The sequence below is a fragment of the Marmota marmota genome, unplaced genomic scaffold (genome assembly GCF_001458135.2).
Source record: "Marmota marmota marmota unplaced genomic scaffold, marMar, whole genome shotgun sequence".
Taxonomy (NCBI): Eukaryota; Metazoa; Chordata; class Mammalia; order Rodentia; family Sciuridae; genus Marmota; species Marmota marmota.
Genome location: NW_026000185.1, coordinates 19,860,006 through 19,879,761, shown reverse-complemented (window position 1 = coordinate 19,879,761; position 19,756 = coordinate 19,860,006). Strand labels below are relative to the sequence as shown.

Sequence of the window (19,756 nt, the reverse complement as noted above, 5' to 3'; positions counted from 1 at the left end):
CAGGCGGCCGCGCTGCCAACGCACGAACTCCTCGAAGAAGGCGTCGGGCGCCGTGTAGGGGATCGTGCCGCTCACGCGCTTCACGCGGCAGCCCACGCGGCGCGTCATCCCGAAGTCGGCCAGCTTCACCCGGCGACACTCACGATCGAACAGCAGCACGTTCTCAGGCTTGATGTCGCGGTGCACCAGCTGCCGCCCGTGCATGAAGTCCAGTGCCAGGCCCAGCTGCTGCACGCAGCGCTTCACGGTGTCCTCCGGGAGCCCAACCTGCCAGCCAGGCAGGAGAGCCAAGCTAAGTGGTGACCAGGCACGCCTGCCCCACCCCACCTCCTCCTCCATCCTCAGGCCCTGCCCCGGGGCTGCGCCCTCTGGCTGCCTCTAAGTGGACATTGCCCCTCTCCCGTGGCTGCCCCAGGTCCTGGTGCCAGCCACCCTCCTCCATCCTAGCAGGCACTTTTCCATCCCATCTCTGGGGCAGGGGGTGGCTGTCATCCCCCACTCTACTCAATAACGGTGGCAATCCCAGACTGAGCCCCAGGTGCAGACCAGGTGCTGCCATAAGCCCCTTTTCAGATGGGTCTTATGTCCACTTCCTCTAAAGGACACTGAGGCTCCAGGAAGCCTCCTCCACCAGCACTTGGCACAGCAGAGTCTATCCTGGGGTCTTCCTCACTCTCTCTGCCCCAGGGTCACCTCCTTTCCAGGTGGACCTGACACCTCCCACTTTGAGCAGCTCCTGAGCAAGGTGCCACTGGACTTGAGCCCATGGCCCTGCTGTCTCCTCCCGGGTGATCATCTCTGTCGTCATCTGGCCTATCAGGGGCAGGTTTCACTAGGACAGGGGCAGGACCTTTCTCTTCCGCAGCTCTCCAAATAGGGAAGGACATACAGTAGGCACTCAATAAATGTATGTTGATTCAACCGTCTGACTCCTAGTCTCACACTCTGGGGACCCTGAAGACCATTTCCCCTCTCTATGCCACCACCCCAGGTACCTGGGGAGGGATGATGTCAAACAGGTCCCCAGCAGGCGCGTACTCCTGGGCGAAGACGTAGCAGTCCTCGGTCTCGAAGACCACGTCAAAGGCCTTGATGATGAAGGGGCTGGATGAGAGGCTGTTGGTGATGCTCACCTCCCGCAGGAAGTTCTTTAGCTTCGTTTTGCTCTTGTTCACAAACTTCAGTGCCATTTTTGTGCCTGGTGGGGGCCATGGTGACAATGGTGAGGCCTCTCCCTGTACCTTGCACCTGCCACATTCCCATACCTGTCTGCACAGCCTGTCCAGCAACAAGGCCCACCAGGGCTCTAGCAGGCATGACGGTCCCTGTCCTGTAGATGGGAAACAGGCCCAGAGAGGGGAATGGACTTGCCTGAGGCCACACAGCAGGCCTTGCTCAGGTGCGTCTGCTGCCCTGTCTGCAGCCCTCCACAGGAGGTGCTCAGGAGGCTGCTGCCTCCACCCCTGCTCTCCTGTTTTGCGGCCATGCTGTATACTTATTTGTGGCATCTCTTTTCCCAGCCAGAGCATGGCTCCTCGAGCACAGGAAACTGTCTTGTCAGCTGCTATGTCCCTGAGTCTAGCACAGAGTAGTTGCTCAGCAAAGATTTGTTAAATGGGTGAACAAAGAAGATACGACACTGAAAGACAAAGGTCCCTGACACTGTGCCTGGATAGACACGTGTGCCCTCCCGGATGCACACATGTGTGTCCACAGAGCACTTACCTGTGACAGGACCGCCTCCATCACCTCACATTCACGACTCATGCTTCATACTGACCCTAGGAGGGGAGCGCTAGCCCTGTTTTCTAAATGAGGGAATGGAGGCACAGGAAGGTGGTCACTTGTCACACAGCAAGCAAGCAGTGGTCAGGGACCCATGTCCAGTACTACTCCTGCTGCCCTCAGTGGGCACAGAGACCCGGCCCTGACTGTGTGCCCTCTGAGTGGGCACTGCTGTGAGGTGGGGGCTAAGTGAGATGGCTCTGGAACTAGCAACTGGGTGCCATCCAGGTTTGAGACCTCTAGCTGCACGACCTTGGCTAGGTGTGGGTCTCAGTGTCCCCCTGGAGAAATGGTGATGGTCACCCTGACCTCACCTTCTGACCATGGGACCCTACTCCCAAGGACCCCTCACTCTGTCCACCTCCCTAGGGCTAGCCATCACCACATCACCAACTCCCCAAGTACAACTGTACCCCCGTTCTCTCCCCCGAACTCCTGAGGTCCCTGGGTGCATCCCCTTGGCTATACCAAATGGCCCCCAGATGGCCCCCAAATGGCCTGCCCTCCAGCCTGGAACTCTGCCCTGAGTCCTCCTTGTCCCATCTGCTCGGTCTCTTCTCTGGGTTGCTTCAGTTTCTGTCCCCTCCACCAGGACCACGGTCTCTGCCTCCTAGCTCCCCATCAACCTTAATAACGGCCACCCTGTGGACACTCACCTGTGCCCTTGTAGGCCACCAGGTCGACCTTCCCATAGGTGCCTTTGCCCAGCTCCCGGACAAGTTCATAGTGCTTGGTGACATCGCTGGCAGCCAGTGTGCGGAGGGTCAGTGCCTGCATGTCTTCGGTCAGGAGGGGCACACCTGTGCCCGGGCCTGGGGTGGTCCCTGGCCCACAGCAGGGCAGGGAGTGCGGCGGGTCGGGCTCTGGGCAGCCCACGCTCATCTTCTCCCTGTTGTGTGTGGGGGGTTCAGTGTGAAGAGTGACATCAGACCAGGTCCCCCTTCTCCACCTACCTGCTGCTGCCTCCCCTGCACCCAGGAAACACTCCTGGGCCCCATGCTAGGCCCAAGATGACCACAAGGGGGCGACAAGCATCTCTGTCACATCACTTTCCAGAAGCTTCCTGGTCAGGCTGGAGCCAATCTCTGTGGCTCGTTAGCACTTGTGCACCCCTGGCCCATTGGTCTGCTGCTATCATCTACCTAGCGCCAGGCAAGGCACTCGTTTATGTCACAGACACAGCCATATGTCAACCTCAGGTGCTTTTTCTCATTCATAAGTTTGCCTTGTGCTTTGCTTTCTCAGGAGATGAAACGAGGACTGTGTGCAAGCTCAGCTCTCACTGAGCCACATCCCGGCCCCAGCCCCGAATACGAAGCAAGTGCCGTCAGGCGGGCATCAAAACCCTAGGATGCAGCACTCACCCGACACACACAAATCCCTGCTCTTCGGTGCTTACGTCCCAGGGAGAAGGGACAATAAACAGAAAAAACACAAATTATATATGATGATCAGAGGGGACGTGGGCTGTGGGGAAGACAAGGCTGGGATGGATGAAGGGTAGGCCTGAGGGGGACTGTGGCATCCAGTGCCTCCACCACGTGGCCTTGCCTCGGCTCTGGCAGGACAGTGCAGACACGGCCACACACAGCACTGCCTAGACCTCCCCCAACAGATGACAACACAACCCTGCTCGGGCACAACACAGTTGTGGTCCCAAGGCTTCCTTCCAGTCACTGCCTGAGACTCCTTTGTTGTCCACACAAGCTGGGGTGGTCCTCCTGGACCCACCCCTCACGGCCACTGCGTTTGTCCCCAAGTAGACCAGTGTCCTTGAATCTAACTGTGCGTACTGGGGTGGGAGGGAGCAGGGTGTCACAGGGGGTGAGTCCAGGGCTGGGGACGGGAGACCTGACTGAAAGGCTCCAAGTGGGTGACAGCAAACTCAAGAGGGTGACAGGGAGCTCATGCCCGATCCTGGACTTTATTTTTCCCTGTTATTTACTTCACTTAGTTTTCCTGCAGTCTGTTGAGGCGTGTCGGACGGAGGCACATCACTACACATATCCAAACCCCAGGAGCTGATGAGTCGTGACAGATCCATATTCATGAAACCACCATATGCCCGTCACCCCAAGAGTTTGCTTTTGCCCCTTATAAGCTCCTGACCCTCCACATCCTTGTCTTCTAGGTGTCCACTCTGGGACCTTCATTTCTTGCGTGCATAGGGAGGGCTGGGCCTTTTCCCAGTGCATGCGTGAAGGTGTGCACGCATGCACGCATCAGCCGTGGGGGCCAGTACCTGCCCTCTATCAGCTGCCCTCCTGGCGCACCTCCCTCTGCCCTGGCCTCATTCCCTGTTACTTCTAATCCCAGAGGCCTCACCCAGCACTCCCAGCCCCCCAGTCCTCTGCTCCCTGAAGGACAAACACCATCGCTCCATCTGAGAGAAAGCACAGATTTGGAGTCAGACAGTCTGGGTTTGAGTCCTAAATCTGTCGCTTGCTTGCTGGATGTGATGGGCAGGTTAGTTCATGTCTCTGGGCTTTGATTTCCTCCTCTACAAAAAGGATGTGACCACGGCACCTATTAGCTAAGCTGTTAGGATCAAGTAAAATGGTAGACATGAAGCACCTGGTACCTAGTATACAGTAAGCGCTCCATAAGTGCCTGGCATGATGCCCATATGATCATGAGCAGCATTTGCAGGGAGGGGCTGCTCTTCGGGAGCCCAGCATTCCCCCCCCCCCCCGGCCCAGCAGCTCCCTCCCAGGCCCAAAGCCTCTTCCTCTTCCCTCTCACGACCCAGCCTCCCACTTCGCAAGGAGGAGGAACATCAGGACGGAGCTTCCTGGCCTCCCACCAGCCCCAAGCGGAGCTCCATCTGCACCACCTCCTGGTTGGCTGGGGCGCAGGGAGCCCTCCCCCAGCCTGACTTCCACCCTTCAGGATTCGCTCCCTCCATTCATGAGCCAGCTCTGCTCGGGGACCGGGCTCTAACAGCCCCTTCCCTCCCCAGCTAGGGCCGTTTCTCTCCTAGTTTATTTTGATCAGAATGCGTGCTGGGGACTTCATCTGAAATACCACATGGTCGCCCTCAGGGTCTAGTCTGCAGTCCGGTGAGCTCCTTTTAGAGACCCCTGGAGGGAGGAATGGCACAGACCTCCAGAAACCAAGTCCTGCCTCCCCTTCCTCTGCCCTCAGATCTTGATGGAACCAGGCGCCCAGGTGGTCCCAGCTCTAGGCTGCACGGCTCTGGGTCTCTTTGCAGCAGCCACAACTGGGCTGTAGGGGGTGCTGTTTCCCCATGCTGCTCTCTCCTTGGTGTCTGGGCTGCCAGAGATCACTTCTTCCAAGCCCCAGCAAACATCCACTACCCGGTGATGAGGACCGAGTTGAGAAACTGCCTGGGCTGGCTTGGTGCCAGCAGGGAATGCTGTGGTTACTTTTGTGTGGGTGTCCTCAGGCCAGTGTGTCCCAAGCCCCCGGCCTCTGTGTGTGTGTGGTACTGGGGATTGAACCCAGTGGCTCCTGCATGCTAGGCAAGGGCTCTGCCACGGAGCTACATCCCCAGTCTAGGGATCTCCCTAGTTGCTGAGGCTGGCCTCAAATTTGTCATCCTCCTGCCTCAGCCTCCCAAGTTGCTAGGATTGTAGGTGTGTGCCACTGTGCCCTGCTCTCTTGGCCCTTTCTGTGGATGGTGTCGGGGAGACGCTGGGCTGCTCTCCTGACCTGGTCCCGACATGTGTAGACTCCCCAGGGCCGAGGTGGACAGTCCCTGTGGGTGCAGGCACATGTGTACACAAGTGTGCAATGCCCCCTCCCCTCCAGGTTTCAGCCCGGTGGCTTTGGACTGCTTCTGTGTCTCCTGGGAGCTTGACTGGCAGCTGCAAGTGGGCACACGCCTTCCCTGCTCACACCAGGGACTGCTGGGTACCTGGCTTGCCCCTGCCCCTTTATCCTCCAAGCTGACCTGGGTTCAGCCCTTGCTCTTCGCCTATAGCCTCTGTGGCCCCAGCCAGTCTCCGCCAGCGCTGCCCAGCCACCTCTGTCACTTGTGTCACTTCCCCGGCCACTCAGGCCTCATTCCTCTGGGAAGCTTCCCTGATGCCCGGCAGGTGCCAGTTCCCACTTCTGTGAGCACCAGGATCCTGCACCCTGTCCCTTTCTCATGGGCCCTGCTGACCCTGTGGGGAGGGGGTGTGTCTGGACAGCGCCCCTGTCCATCAGGCCAGGAACTCCCCAGAGGGCCCAGTTTTGGGGGTCCCCACATTGCCCCCTCCTGCCTGTCCCTCAGGTCTATTTTCCACAAGGAATCGATCCACACGCCTGTCCCGGCCGCCACGGCCGCCACGTCATTGCCCAGGTACTCGCTGCCTCTGACCCAGTTACCACGCATGTGACTTAGGAGGCACAGTGGCAGTGACAGAAACAGCACGGGCCTCAAGGCTCCGCAGCCTTGATCCCAACGTGTGCCACACTTTGGCTGGGTGACCTTCAGTGGGTCCCACTACTCCTCTGGTCCTCAGTTCACATATCCATACAGTGAAGAAAACAAGAATGCCACCAGCACTAACTGTCCCTCTTGCTACAGGGCCAGGGGCCACCTTGCCTGATTCCCAATATCCTCCAGGGTAGGTTTTTTTTTTTTTTTAATTTTAATTTATTAATTTATCTTTGTGGTACTGGGGATTGAACCTAGGGGTGCTCTACCACTGAGCCACATCCCCAGCCCTTTTTTTATGTTTAATTTTGAGACAGGGTCTTGCTAAGTTGCTGAGGCATCCTCCTGCCTCAGCCTCCAGAGTCACTGGGATTACAGGCCTGGGCCACCGCGCCGGGGTAGGGTAAGTATTATTGATAACACCGTCACTTTAGATACACAAATGAGGTGCAGAGAGACTAAGTCCTGCACCCAAGGCCACACAGCCAGTCCTGAGCCTGGCTCCAGGCTGGCACTTCACCCACCGTTATCTTCTAGAGCCAGCATGTTGGGCTCATCTCCCCCAGATCCCTTGGGAGCAGAGGGGGGCGGGGTCTCAGCCAGGGAAGCCCCGCCCTCCGGGCGGCCCTGCTGAACCTGCCTGGCATTGGGCACCGGGCTCGGGCTGCACAGGCGCCAGCTGCTCTGCTCCTTTTCCAGATGAGAACCCCAGGCCCCGAGTGAAGCAGGGACATCTGAGTGGCAGCGGGCGGGAAGGCCGCGAGGCGTTTCGCCGGCGCTGGGGGGACTAGATCCTCAAGTATGCATTGTCGCTGCAGCAACTAGAAGGGCAGCTGTGGCCTCTGCTGACCTCAGTCTCCTCCGGGTAGTAGCTGCCACATCACCCACCCTCAGGCTCACTCTGCAGCCCCTGGGGACCTCCTTGGGCCATGCACCTCAAGGGTGTGTCCTCCCTGGCCCCAAGGGAGGCCCTCCATCTCCCTTCTGAGTGGCCGAGAGCAGGTGGGGCCCCTCTTTAACGCAGCAAGGGTGGCTCTGCCATATGCTGGGAGGGCCACCGTGGTGGGGGAGGGTTTCCCAGGAGAGAAGCGAGACTGAACCGCCCACCACTTCCTGTTGGCAGGCAGCTGGGGCTGGTGTCACCCTGCGAAGCTACACCCGACTCAGGCCTGCCTTGAAGCCCTGCCCCCACCACGCGTGGACACACAGGCATGTCCCCAGGCACACACGGACACACACAGACCCGCGCAAATACACATGTGCGCAGACTCTGGAACACGCGTGCGCATGTAGGGAGCGCTGCCAGCTCGGCAGAATTCCCCTCATTGAGTCCTCACAAGAACAGTGGGAAGGGGACAGGAAAAAAAGCTTCATGGGGGGACAAACTCTACATGACAAAGCCGTCCATCAAGAGCATGCAGTTCAATGATTTCAGCCACTGCAGAGGCCGGCGACCCGGCCACATGGAGTGTGGCTCTGTTTTACAGATGAAGGTTGAGGATTTGCCATGGAGGACAGCCACCTGGCCGCCAAACTTGTTTCCCCTCCTGCAGTACAAAGTCACTGTTGGAAAGTGGCTGTCCCACAGGAAGCCACATCCTCAGCCTCCTTTGCATCCAGGTGTGGCTGTGAGGTCGGTTTCCCCCTGGGAATGTGAACCAAAGTGAGGTGTGTCACCTCTAATCTGGGGCTTGTCCAGATTCAAAGGCTCCTCTAGTCTCCTGGCCTGGTGCAGAGGACTCTAAAGGGTGATGGGGCCCCAGGAATGAGGGGCCCAGGCATCAGGAGGACCCTTGTTCCTGGACAGGGCACCTCACTTCCCTGGGTTAGTATCACTCTTCCAAGACCCTGTGGAAGGCAGCCATGTGCTGGGGTCTCAGGCACCGAGGAGCCCCTGTGACTTCACCTGCGGGCCAGGGTTCCCTGTCTGCTTTATTCTGAGCACGAGAATCGAACTTCTGCTGTCAGGCTGCGACCTGGGCTGACTTATCACAGCAACTGGTGCTGCTCCGGTTCAAGGGCTGTGTAGCCAGGACGCAGAGCTAAGATCTGAATCTCCATGTGTTCAGATGCCTGGAACCTAGCCAGAGGTTACCCCGGATAGTGACAACACTGCGGCCAAGTAACAAGAATCCAACTGTAGGAGTGAGTGGGGGTGACGAATCTGTCGAGAAGAGAGCCTGCCATTCCCCCGCTTTGTGGGAGAATAACACTGGCCACATATTTACTGAGCGTTTACCATGTGCCGGGTGCTGTGCTCACCACGCTGGGCCACGTCACTTCATGATCACTGTCCTGGGAGGTAGAAGCTGGCTGTTGCTATCTTTGGTTCTGCTGTGGCTTCACCATCCCCTCTAGAATCCATGTTGATATTTAATTAAGGGGTGGGATCGCAAGAACTGGCTAGGACACAATGGCTGTGTCCTCATGAATGGGCTAATGCCATTACTGTGGGGATGGGTTCCTTATGAACGCTGAGTCCAGCCCCCACTTGGCCTCTCTCTCTTGTCCTGCTGCCTTCCACCATGGGATGGCTGAGCAAGAAGGCCCTTGTCAGACGCCAGCACCTTGACCTTGGTCTTCTGAGCCTCCAGCATTGTGAGAGATAAACTGCTGCTCATTATTAATTACCCCGTCTGTGGTACTGTTGCAGTGGCCCTAAGTGGCCTAGGACCACTACTGAGGCCCAGAGGGGCTAAGTAGTTCGCCCAAGAGTTTGTAGTTAGCAGAGCTGTGATTTGAACTCAGGCTGCTGATCCCAGGCTGTCACGCTCCGTGTCCTGTGAGGCTCCTGAAGGCAGACCCGGGCAGAGTGACTCAAAATAAGACGCTACAGGAAGGATGTGCGTTACCCATCACGGGGGTGGAGAAGCAGAGGCTGGGAGCCCATCTGCTGGGGACTCGGTTGGGGGGTTGGCTGGACCGAGTGATCCAGCCAGGTCCTGCTGATTCTCACACTAGGATCCTACGATCCCCTGTTCCATGCCCAGGTCCCCTCCCCTAGGGGCCTGGAATGGGCAGATGCTGAGGGCACCCTAACAGGGGCCAGGTGGGGAGGATGCCATGGGCTGGACCCTTGTCCTGGGTGGTCACCTCCCTTCTGTGGGTTAGTATTATTATTAAAAGGTCCTGAAGAAGCAGCTGTGTGCTGGAACTTCCGGCACCGAGGAGCCCGTGATTTCGCCTGCGTCCCTGTACCTCGAGGGGCAGGAGCTGCGCCCTCAGCCTGAGCGCTCCACACCTCCGTCCTCCTCTCTCACCTGCCTCCAGGTTCCTGGCTCTGATCCTGCTCCTCAAATAACTTGTCTTAAGAGCAGATCTGGCCCAATCCTGGCCTCAACACGCATTTTCAATGGTTTCTTTTTGGGCACCAGGGATTGAACTCTGGGGCACTTGACCCCTGAGCCACATCCCCAGTGCTATTTTACTTAGAGACAGGGTCTCATTGAGTTGCTTAGTGCTTCTCCCTTTTGCTGAGGCTGGCTTTGAACTCGCGATCCTCCTGCCTCAGCCTCTGGAGCGGCTGGGATGACAGGAGTGCACCACGTGCCGCTTCAGTGGCTTCTTGAGTGAGCACGGTCTGTCTCCTTCCGCTCAGCCAGAGCCCCCCTTTCTTTGGATGCCCCTCTCTCTGCCCATGTGGTTCAGGAGGGTGGTCTCCACTCTGGCTTTAGGTGTGGGGCTGACCTAGGCCTTGCCAAACCAACGATCCATGTCTGCCAGAGATGGACGTGTGACCAAAGGCGACCCACCAGGGTCAAGCGCTAGGACTTTGGCTATAGGTCTCAGCACAGAGGTGCCCTCTCAGCCTGAGCTGTAAAGATGGAGGGTAGGGTCTGCAGCTGCTGGGGACTGTCTGCCACCATGAGCGGGTGAGTCTGCCTGACCACGAGGCGGCAAAGAGATACGAGGAGATGAAAGATGCAGGGACTCCTGGTGACTTTGAGCCAGTCACACCCTGAACATTTCTTTCATGAATAGGTCTATTTCCTTTTTGGCTTAATGAAGCCTGTTGGAGTTGGTTTGAGAACCCCCAACCTAAAGAGCCCAGAAAAGTGTCCGTACAGTCCAGCAAGAGGCCCAGGAGCTGCTGGAGAGCGAGCCCCTACCGCCATCAGCCCGCCATTCCCAGCACTGGGCCAGGATGGGACAAACGCGGGCTGAATAATTCCGTGCGTGTTTGGGAAGCTGTAACTTTTTACATCTTGGCTTTTCAGAATGTGACCCTGCGGGCACATAATTATTTCTCCAGGGGTGGCGGGAAGCACCGTTAGGTCCATTTCACAGGCGCAGAGACTGAGGGCCAGAGGGAACATGCTTTGCTCACAGTCATTCAGAAAGTCAGTGGCAGGGCTGAGCGAGAAGCCAGGGCGCCACAGGGCAAGGCGCTGTCCCCACTGGCAGCCCAGCCCAGCCCCCTGCACAGCACAGACAGGAGCAGCTGTGAGTGGCACCGGCCACTGTGCACAGAAAGCCTGGCAGGGCTGAGACAGATGGTGACAGCCAGAGAGAGGACAGTGACAGAAGCCCTGCTGAGTGCCAAGCGCCTCAGGTAAATGAACTCATCCTTACACCATCCTGTGACATTAGTGACATATTATCCCCAAATTACAGATGAGGAAACTGAGGCATCCCTTAACTGAGATCATCCCATCCAGGGAGCCACAGAGCCAAGGTTCACACCCAGGCCCATCACTCACACCCAGCAGCTTAACCTCTAGGCTGCTGTCTCTAAAATGACAGCGTGAATGTCACCATTTATGTTGCCAATTTCATATTCACTGCAACCCCATTTTACAGACAAGGACACTGAGGCTCAGAGGGGTTAGGCAACTCGCCCCAAATCAATCCGTGCATGAGCAGCAGAGCTCCGACTCCCCCTCTTAGCTCTTGGTCTCTGGTTCCCAGCCCCAGGTCCCCCCTCCCGCCCCACTGCGTTCAGCACCACAGGCATGGACAGCGCCCGGGCAGGCCCAGCCTCCAAGTGCAAGAGGCCCTCGAGGATGAGGACCAGGCAGAGGGACTGTTGGAGAACTGGAAGTCAGGACGGTGGCTGGAAAGCCACATCTGGGCACACTGCCATTTAGTTAACCAGACCTTTACTGAAAGACACCCAGTCACACCCGACGCTTTGCTATTCACTACACACAACGAGTGGCCTGCACACAAGTCGTTTTGCAGAGTGCACAGGTGTCTCTCTATGGTAAGTTCTAGAAACAGGGTTGTGGGTTGAAGGGCAAGTGTGTTTGGGATCCCCTCAGGTGCCTGACCCCCTGCTGGGAGCTGTGCCCCGCACCCCTGACCCCCCGATAGGGCAGGGCTGCTTCTTGGAGGAACACAGCGGCGGCCACCAGCCCCTTCACCCTCTCTGGGCCTCCATGTCACTGTCACTGAGGTCAAGCAGTTCCAGATGGTTAGTGCTACCTTGACGTGGGGGAAGGGTTCTCGCTTGCAAGGGTTCACGAAGCCACTCAGCCCCTGCGGCACCCACCCTGTCACTACCCCTCACTCCCACTGGTCCGAGCCACCAGCCTCTCAGCCGCCCCTGCCCCCAGAGCCTGCCCTTGTCACAGCAGCCAGGGGGCACCCCATCACTGCCAGCTCAGCACCTCCACTGGCTCCCGCCCCATTCCAAGGTCCTCCCGATGCCCCTGTTGGCCCCCGGGCGGTCTCTCCTGGGCACTGTGCTTGACACTCGGGTCTTCCTGCTGTTCCCGAGCCGGCCAGTCCTGCGTGGGGCGGTCCCTTCACCTAGAAAGCTCTTCCCTGACAGCATGTGGCTTGGCTCCTTCCCCCAGGACCCGCTCAGGGGATACCTTGCCAGCGAGGGCTGCCCTCCTGCCCTCTGACCCTGCACCCTGCTCTCTTTCCCCTGGTAGATGTACCATTTGCCGATGTATGACACAATTCACCGCCTTGCAGCATCCACTGTGACTTCTCTTTGTCCCACCAGGTCTCAAGCACCTGGATGGCAAGAACCGTGGTGCCTGGTGCGTTGGCTGCTGGGCCCCAGGGCTGCCACAGGGCAACCGAATCTCGGGGAGTGAAGGGAAGTGCTGTAGGAAGGCGCTTCCTGAGGGACAGTCCTGTAGGGCCTGGGGGGTAAAAGGAGCCAGGTATGGCTGGGGAGCAGGGAGACCAGGGGACAGTGACAGGAGAGGTTGTATTTGCTCTCACACCCAGGCACAGAGCCAGGTTCCCAAGAGGGTCCAGAGGACAGTGACCTGCCCAGCGGCCGCCTAAGTCCCCACAGTGGGCCAAGTGGAGCTCGGGTGGGGAAGCCCCTTCTCTGGGTCCCCAAGCCAGGTTTCCCGGGCCACCTGACTTTAACACTTTCCCTGAAAGATGTCCCTGCCCCTCACGTTAGTTTACCACAGTTCAGACAGCTGTCCGCACATGGACTCTCCTGTCACTGCTAGGGACAGGGGACTCAGAGCCAGGCCCTCTGGGCCCTGAAGGAGGCTTATGAGGTACTTAGCCAGGCTCTGGCCTCGGCCACTGGTCCCCTGGGAGCCCTGGCCATCTCTTCCATTTTCCAACCTATGAAACGAACTAATTTAGTGCTTCTTATCTTTCAGGGATCTTTACAAGCTCAGGACCCTGTTCCCTGAGAAATGTCCCCATGCAGCAGTGTCCCCTTCTATATACGACACCAGAGGACAGGGCCCTGGGGAGCCCCCAGACTCTAAATGGGACTCTGCTTCCCCATGGTCCTTTGACACAGTACAGACCCTGTCACGCACCCTGTTCTGCTTCAAAGGAAGAAGACAGAGTTCTCAGGTCTTGTCCTTGTCCACTGAGGTGAAAACCGTGCTCTGTCCCTTCTTGGCAGTGTGACCTTGGGCGGCTGTGCCACCTGCCTAAGCCCCAGCTTGCCCCGCAGTGAGACGGAGCTGACCATGCCCAGTGAGTCTGGTGGGCCTGGTTCTGAGCAGACGCCCGGAGGGGTTGGGGAGCTGGTTCTGTGGCTGATGCTGCAGGTGAGCCTGGTTTTCTGTCCTGTCCACAGAGGCCATATGGGCTCCCTAAACCTCACCCTGAACCCACTCAAGCCGTAAGGAACGACGGTCAGTGGACCCACCTCTCCCATTTCCCAGATGAGGAAACTGAGGCAGAGTGGGGACTGTACCAAGACCCAGTCACCGCGGCGGGACAGCGCCTGCTCCTCCTCTCTGCCCTCCCTCCAGGGGCCGCAGGGTTCCCTGTGCTGGGTGAGGCTCCAGGTCTGGCTCCAGCCTCAGCCTCTCCTTCCACTCCCCTCCCAGCTGGCGCACAGTCTGCCCCTTCCCTGGGGCACAGCCCTGGTGGCTATTAATAGTCTGTGACTCTGCCAGCCTGCAGCTGGTACCCAGAGCTGAACAGGCTACAGAACCTCTTCTGACCCCAGGGGAGGCGGGAGCCCTGGGCTTCATCCTCCCCTGCTCCAGGGCCTGGGGCAGAGGCAGCCCTGGGGCCATGGGGCGCGGTTTTCCCAGCCTCATTACCTGGGGGAGGTGGGCAGCCGGCCCTTGGGAGGGGACAGACTAGGGCACAGGGGGCTGGGGTCCCTCACCACTGCCTGGTGAGGCAGGGGCCTTGGCTGGGTGAGCAGGGATTCCTGGGAGGCTCGGCTCCTCCCCCTGCTCCTACAGGAGGGAAGGATGTGCTGTCGCCCAGCAGGCTGGGGCCCAGGCTGGGACACCACCATCCGGGTCATGAGGCTTTGGGCAAATCACTTACTCCCTGAGCTTTGGTTTCCTCGTCAGTTAATGAGCACAGTGAGGACGCAGGTTCAGATAGAGGTAATAACAGCCAGTGCTCCTGAGCCACTTAGGGGAGGGGAGCTTCATATGCATATTGACTCATTTAAACCCTACAACAAACTTAGGAGAAGCTATTTATTATCCCCGGAGACCAGAGAAGGAAAGATTAAGTAAGCATCCCGGGTCAGAAAGCTAGGAGGGGCCTCAGAGATCATCTGCTGGCTCCAGATCGTTCAGTAAGTATTTGTGGAGTGCCTTCAGAGCGCTCGGCACTGTTCTTGGACCTGGAGGACAGCAGTGAGCCACGGGAACGGCCATGCCCTCAAGGAGCCTGTGTTCTGACTGGTGGCAGACGAGGAAGAGCTGGGCACAGTGGCACAGGCCTGTAATCCCAGCAACTTGGAAGGCTGAGGCAGGAGGGTCTCCAGTTCAAGGTCAGCCTCAGCAACTTGGCGAGACTCTGTCTCAAAATAATAAAAAAGGCTGGTGACGTAGCTCAGTGGTAGAGCACCCCTGGGTTCAACCCCCAGGGCCACAGGGGAGGTAAGGGATGAATGTCAGTGGCGAGACATTCTAGAGGGAAATACAGGCAGGAAGGGAAGGACCCCATGAGTGGGTGGCCACAGGGCCTCACTGAGAAGCCTGTCGCCCATGGACACAGAGCTGGAGAGCTTTCCCAGTGGGAGCCAGGGAGGCCAGCGGTGGGCTGTGCAGGCGTGCTCAGGGGCAGGACTGCAGAGGGGTGGCCAGGGACGATGGGGTAGCAGGAGGGCAGAGGGGGAGGGGGAGGCCGTTGTCATGTAGGGCTCTGGAGACCACGACACAGATCTGGTTTTCATTCTCGGTGAGAAGCACGCTAAATCCCAGGCCGGAGCAAGCCCTTCCTGAAGCCAGCCATGTGCCACCCCTGAATGGTGGAGGCAGACACACCACACCCACCTGGGCCTCGAGCCCCCGAACTCAGAGACTCCCCAGGATCCAGCCAGAGCGGAGACCCTTCCCTGCCCGGCAATATATCAGGAACGTGGCCAAGTCCAGGCCAGGCCCCCTGGGTCCTTTTCACAGCCATGCCTTGTGGGCTGTGTATGAGTGGTGGGGGACTCTTCCCTGAACTGCAGACACGGGGACTTGAACAAAGCCCCGTCCCCTCACCTGAAGCCTCCGTTTCCATCTCTAAAAGTGGGGCTGGTGCTCCCTTTCTGCTCAGGGCTTCTGAGGACTAAGAGCAAAACTTCAGTAGACACTAGGTGCCATTCACAGCCCTTTACAAATATTCATTCACTTAAGCCTCATGATGGCCCTACAGGCAGGTACTAGTATCACCCCTATTTTATAGACAGGGGTATGAGGCACAGAGAGGTTAGGTACCTTGCCCAAAGCCACACTGCTAGGTCTGGATTGCTTTTTTTTTTTTTTTTTTGTGGGGAGGGGAAGCACAGGGGATTGTACTCAGAGGCACTAGGCCACTGAAACACATCCTCAGCCTGATTTTGTGTTTCATTCAGAGACTGATTTGCTTAGGGCCTCACTAAGTTGCTGAGGCTGGCTTTGAACTCATGATCTCCTGCCTCAGCCTCCGAAGCTGCTGGGATGACAGGCGTGCCCACGGTGCCTGGCTTGGATTGCAGTGGCGGAGCTGGCCTCAGAGTCCTGCTCAGGGCCAGGAGTGCAGCACCCGGGGCCAAACGAGAAGATGACGTCCCGTGCCTGGCCGGGTGCACTTGGCGGGGTAAACTCTTCAATGCCTCCTTCCAGCCCAAGGGTGACCTGGTCCCCAGGCGGGGCTGAGAGGGGTCTGGAGAGTCCTCTCTCAGGTGTGGCCAAGCCATGGTGTGGATGGGGCGCGGGGCGGGCAGGAGAGGTGGCTTCCAGGTCCAGCTGCTGCCATTTCCTGAGACCCAGATGGAGCAGGCGAGGGATGCCTGGGGCCTGCAGGAGGTGCTGGTCCTGGCTCTGGCCCTGAGCCACCCGCCTGGGGCAGAGGCCTCCGGCAGTCACTGGCCGCCCAGCAGGCCTTGCCTGGACAGCAGAGGCTGGGGTGCAGAGAGCCTTACCCAGGACCCTGCTCCTCAGGCTGAACTCCAAGGCAAAGTTCAGAGAGCCTCCCAGACCCTCAGCCCTGAGCCCCACCCTACCCCATGCACCTCGGAGCAGGGGTGAGGTGTTCTTAAGCACTACGAATTACTACCTTCCAAAGATGCCTGTCCTGTCTTAGGACAGCACCAAGAGCCTTTCACTTCCTGGGACCAGCCCAGGGAAGCATAACCACCAAGGCTTACCCACCCTCTCACCAATGCCCCTTTGAAAAACTGCCAACAGTTCCTGTCCTAGGCCCTTTTCATGATTTCATTCACTTAATCCCCCAGATGACCCTATATGATTAGTATTATCCCTGTCTTACACATAAGTAAACTGAGGCCCAGAGAGGTTAAGTGACTTGCTGAAGGTCCCACAGCAACCAAATGAGGTACAAACCTAGGCAGAGTCCAGAGTCCGCACCCTCAACCATGGTGCTCTGCCATCTACTTTGACCACAGGCTGCTGTAGACCTGTGTCCAGAAAGATGGCACACTTCCTTCCAGGGTCATGCCCAGTGGCTGGGGCCCAGTGCTGGCCCCTGGCCCATCTACTTGGCAACACCCATCAGTTTCATTAACGTTTAGGGAATGTTGGGTTTCTGAGTGACTGCTGCATCCACGCACCCTTCTGCCTGACGAAACCCAGACCTCAGTCTTACAAAGTGAGAGCAAGGAGGAGGCTTACAGGCAAGGAAACTTCAGTCTCATGTTCTCTGGACCGATGGGTAAACTGAGGCCTGGCAGGAAGCCTTCCTCTGAGAATCCTTGGCAGGTCCTGGGTCTAGAACCTTGGACTTTTGCTCCTGGGCAAGTGGCAGAGTAAAAACAGATTTAGATGACTGGATGCCTCTAGCACAGGGTGGCAGTGTGTGACAGAGATGGGACCAGAGTGTCCAGGCTCGTGCCCAGTTCACCTCTGAGCCCTAAAGACCCCGGATGGACACTGTTCTCTGCATCTTGCGGCCTGCGCAGGGGAGGCCGGGAACACACACGTGCAGAGACTCACAGAAGATCCCCTGCTGAGCAAACATTTTTCTAGCCTCTTCCCTGGGCCTTCAGACCTGGACGCCAGCAGCAGTGGCCAGGAGGTCACACCAATGAGTGAACAGGCCAGGGGGGTCCTAGGGCAAGCTGCAGGGGCATGTGCCCTGTCCAAACAAGGTGGCCATTCCTCAGCTCAGCATAGGGTTGCCACCTCACCTGATTCTTCTAGAGGATCTGAATCAGTATTTGAATATGAGACCTTCCAATTGTTTTTTTTTTTTTTGCACCGACAGCAAATGTAAACATGTAAATACACCAGATCGACAAAACGCTTCTATAAGCTGTATTTTTTTTTTTTTTTAGTTGTCAGTGGACCTTTACTTTATTTATTTCTATGTGGTGCTGAAGATGGAACCCAGGGCTCCCACTTGCTAGGCAAGTGCTCTGCCACTGGGCCACCACCCCGCCCCGTTCTTAAGCTGTATTTGACAACACGTGCTGGGTCATATGCTGGGCTCTGGGTTTGACAAGGCCAATGTGATGGGGATCAGACAGCCCTATCCCTGGGAGGTCAGAGCCCAGATATGCTGAGGAACTTCCACAGCACACGCAGACACACACCACGGTCTCCAAGCCACCAAGCAATCACATTCATCTCTACAGGATGCGCCAGGCCAGGTCAGGTCAAAAGGGGAGGTGGAGGCAGAAGCTGCTCTCAGGCCATTCTAGAGTGGGGCTCTAGGCCGGGTGGGGGGGGGGCAGCATGGGACAACGGAAGATGATTAGAAAACCCAGAGCAGATGGGCCAGGAGAGAGCAGGCTGGGGAGTGAGGTGGTTTAGGGCCAGACTGCAGAGGCCTGGACTCAGTGGGGGGGTCACTGCAGATTAGACACGGTCCTCCTCTGGCCTAATGTCTCCCCCTGGTCAATGACTCCACTCTCCACTCTGGGTCCACTCCCTTTTCTGTGAGTATGTGGTCCCAACCCACCTGGGCACGGGAACTCCTTCCCGGATGGTTAGGACACACCTGGACGCTTCTCAGATCCAACTCCTATCTATAGCTGCCCTGCTGGCTGCAGAGAGTGGCTTGCCCTCTGTCACCCTCTCTGGGTAATGCCACATGCTTGCCCAAGGTCACATAGTCTTTAGGGCAGCTGCCACTCCCCAGCCTGTGCTGAGGGTGGCTGCCTCAGCTGTCCCCTCAGTTGTCCCTGAACTTTCAGGATGGGGCTACAAGAAGTTGGGCCTGAAGCAGTCCCTGTCCTCCCCTCCTCCGGGTCTCACCTTTACCCCCGGGGCCATGCCAGCAGCAGGTGTGTGGGGCGGGGAGGCAGGGACCTGGTGTGGTGAGGGGGAGAAGAGGCATCAACGGCTCAGGCTCAGGGTCTCCAAGTCTGCAGAAGCTAGGGGTCAGGTGCCTCAGGTTTGGGGTCAGGAACTGATCAGCTGGCCATGACCAGGGCCACCTTAACGGTCCAACTAAGTATGGCTGGGGCAAGCTGTCAACATCTTGGGGGTCTGATCAAGAACAGGAACAGCTCAGGAGAGCTCAGGAGAAGTGACAAAGGGCCCGACTCAGTGCACACACACCAGCTAAAGGTTCAAATGAATCAGTAAACAAAGGAGCTACTGGGGGGGCCCCAGGTACCCAGGGTCCTGCATCCTGAGACTCAGTGTGCTCACCTATCGACTGGGTTTGGAGCCAATGCCTGCCTGCAGAGGGCTCCCAGCGAGGAGACTGGGGGGATCCCAGCAGCCCAGAGTGTTCTCTGGCATCGGCCAGCCCCTGCTGAAGATCTCCCATTCAGAATTTCAGGGTACAACCTCCGGGGACACCTCACCTCCCCAGGAGTTGCAGGGCCTGGGGTTCAGGACCACACTGAGAGCGGGGACCGTGGATGCTTTGCAGACTGGAAATCTAAAGCAAGAACCTGGAATGGCCCCTGGGCTGTCCGGGACACACTGACCCAATCCTAGATTTGGCCCTGGGTGTTTTGGAGGTCAGGAGAAAGGAGGAACTTGGGTTTACTGTCCCTGGGACACATGGGGATAGAAAAGTGCTCTGACCTGAAAGGGCTTCTTCATCTAGACTACCTCTCCTCCCCAGAGACAAGCGCCTCACTTTGAGGAGGGCTTGCCCCCTCCCAGTCCTGCAGGGCAGTGGTCTGGGTGAAGACCACTGCTGTGGCCTGAGTGGTGGGCAGTGGAGACAGAGAAAACAAGGGATCCCCACTCCTTCTCTCAAACACACCCCTTCCCTGCTCTCAGACAAAGACACCACCCAAAGCCCGGGTCAGTGCCCAGAGCCACATGCTGCAGGCCCCTCACCTGTGGACACCCCCATATTTTCCCAGGGGACTCTACTTGAGAACTGAGGCTGGCCATGGGGGAGGGGTGTATATACTCCGAGGACCTAGCGTCCAGCGCTCGGGACTCAGATTTTGAGGAGCCTCTGCACCCTCTGCCTTCCTCTCCACGCACAGGGGGCTCCCTCATCACTCCCTCCTGGGGCCCCGGAGCAGCGCCCAAACCTCAGGGTTAGGGTGTGGGGTGGGGGAAGGGAGAGGAGGAGGGGGCGGCTCCTCCAAGCGAGACACAAAGAGACGTCCTTCAGCCTGGGCTCCATGGCGACGCTGGGGAGGGGGAGCGCGCTCACAATACTCCCTTCCCCACCTGCAGGGATGCAGAGACCCCGGAGGCCACTCACCTGCAGCCCCACACCTGGGCCCGGCTTACCTGGGCTGGGGCCGCGGGGACGCCGCGGCAGGGGGCCTGGGCGCCG

At 58.1% G+C, this 19,756-nt stretch overlaps 1 protein-coding gene across 1 annotated transcript in view; it reads right to left on the bottom strand.

The window, feature by feature from the left end:
• Sbk1 (SH3 domain binding kinase 1) overlaps positions 1-19,750 on the bottom strand; it is a 22,018-nt gene extending 2,268 nt beyond the window's left edge. Inside the window, exons 1-4 of the mRNA XM_015490658.1 lie at positions 19,711-19,750; positions 2,442-2,674; positions 996-1,198; positions 21-267 (exon numbers count right to left, since the gene is read on the bottom strand). Coding sequence (XP_015346144.1) covers positions 21-267; positions 996-1,198; positions 2,442-2,667 — 676 coding nt within the window. The 5' untranslated portion in view covers positions 2,668-2,674; positions 19,711-19,750. The remainder of the gene's footprint in view (positions 1-20; positions 268-995; positions 1,199-2,441; positions 2,675-19,710) is intronic.
• Between the last annotated feature and the right edge of the window lie 6 nt (positions 19,751-19,756).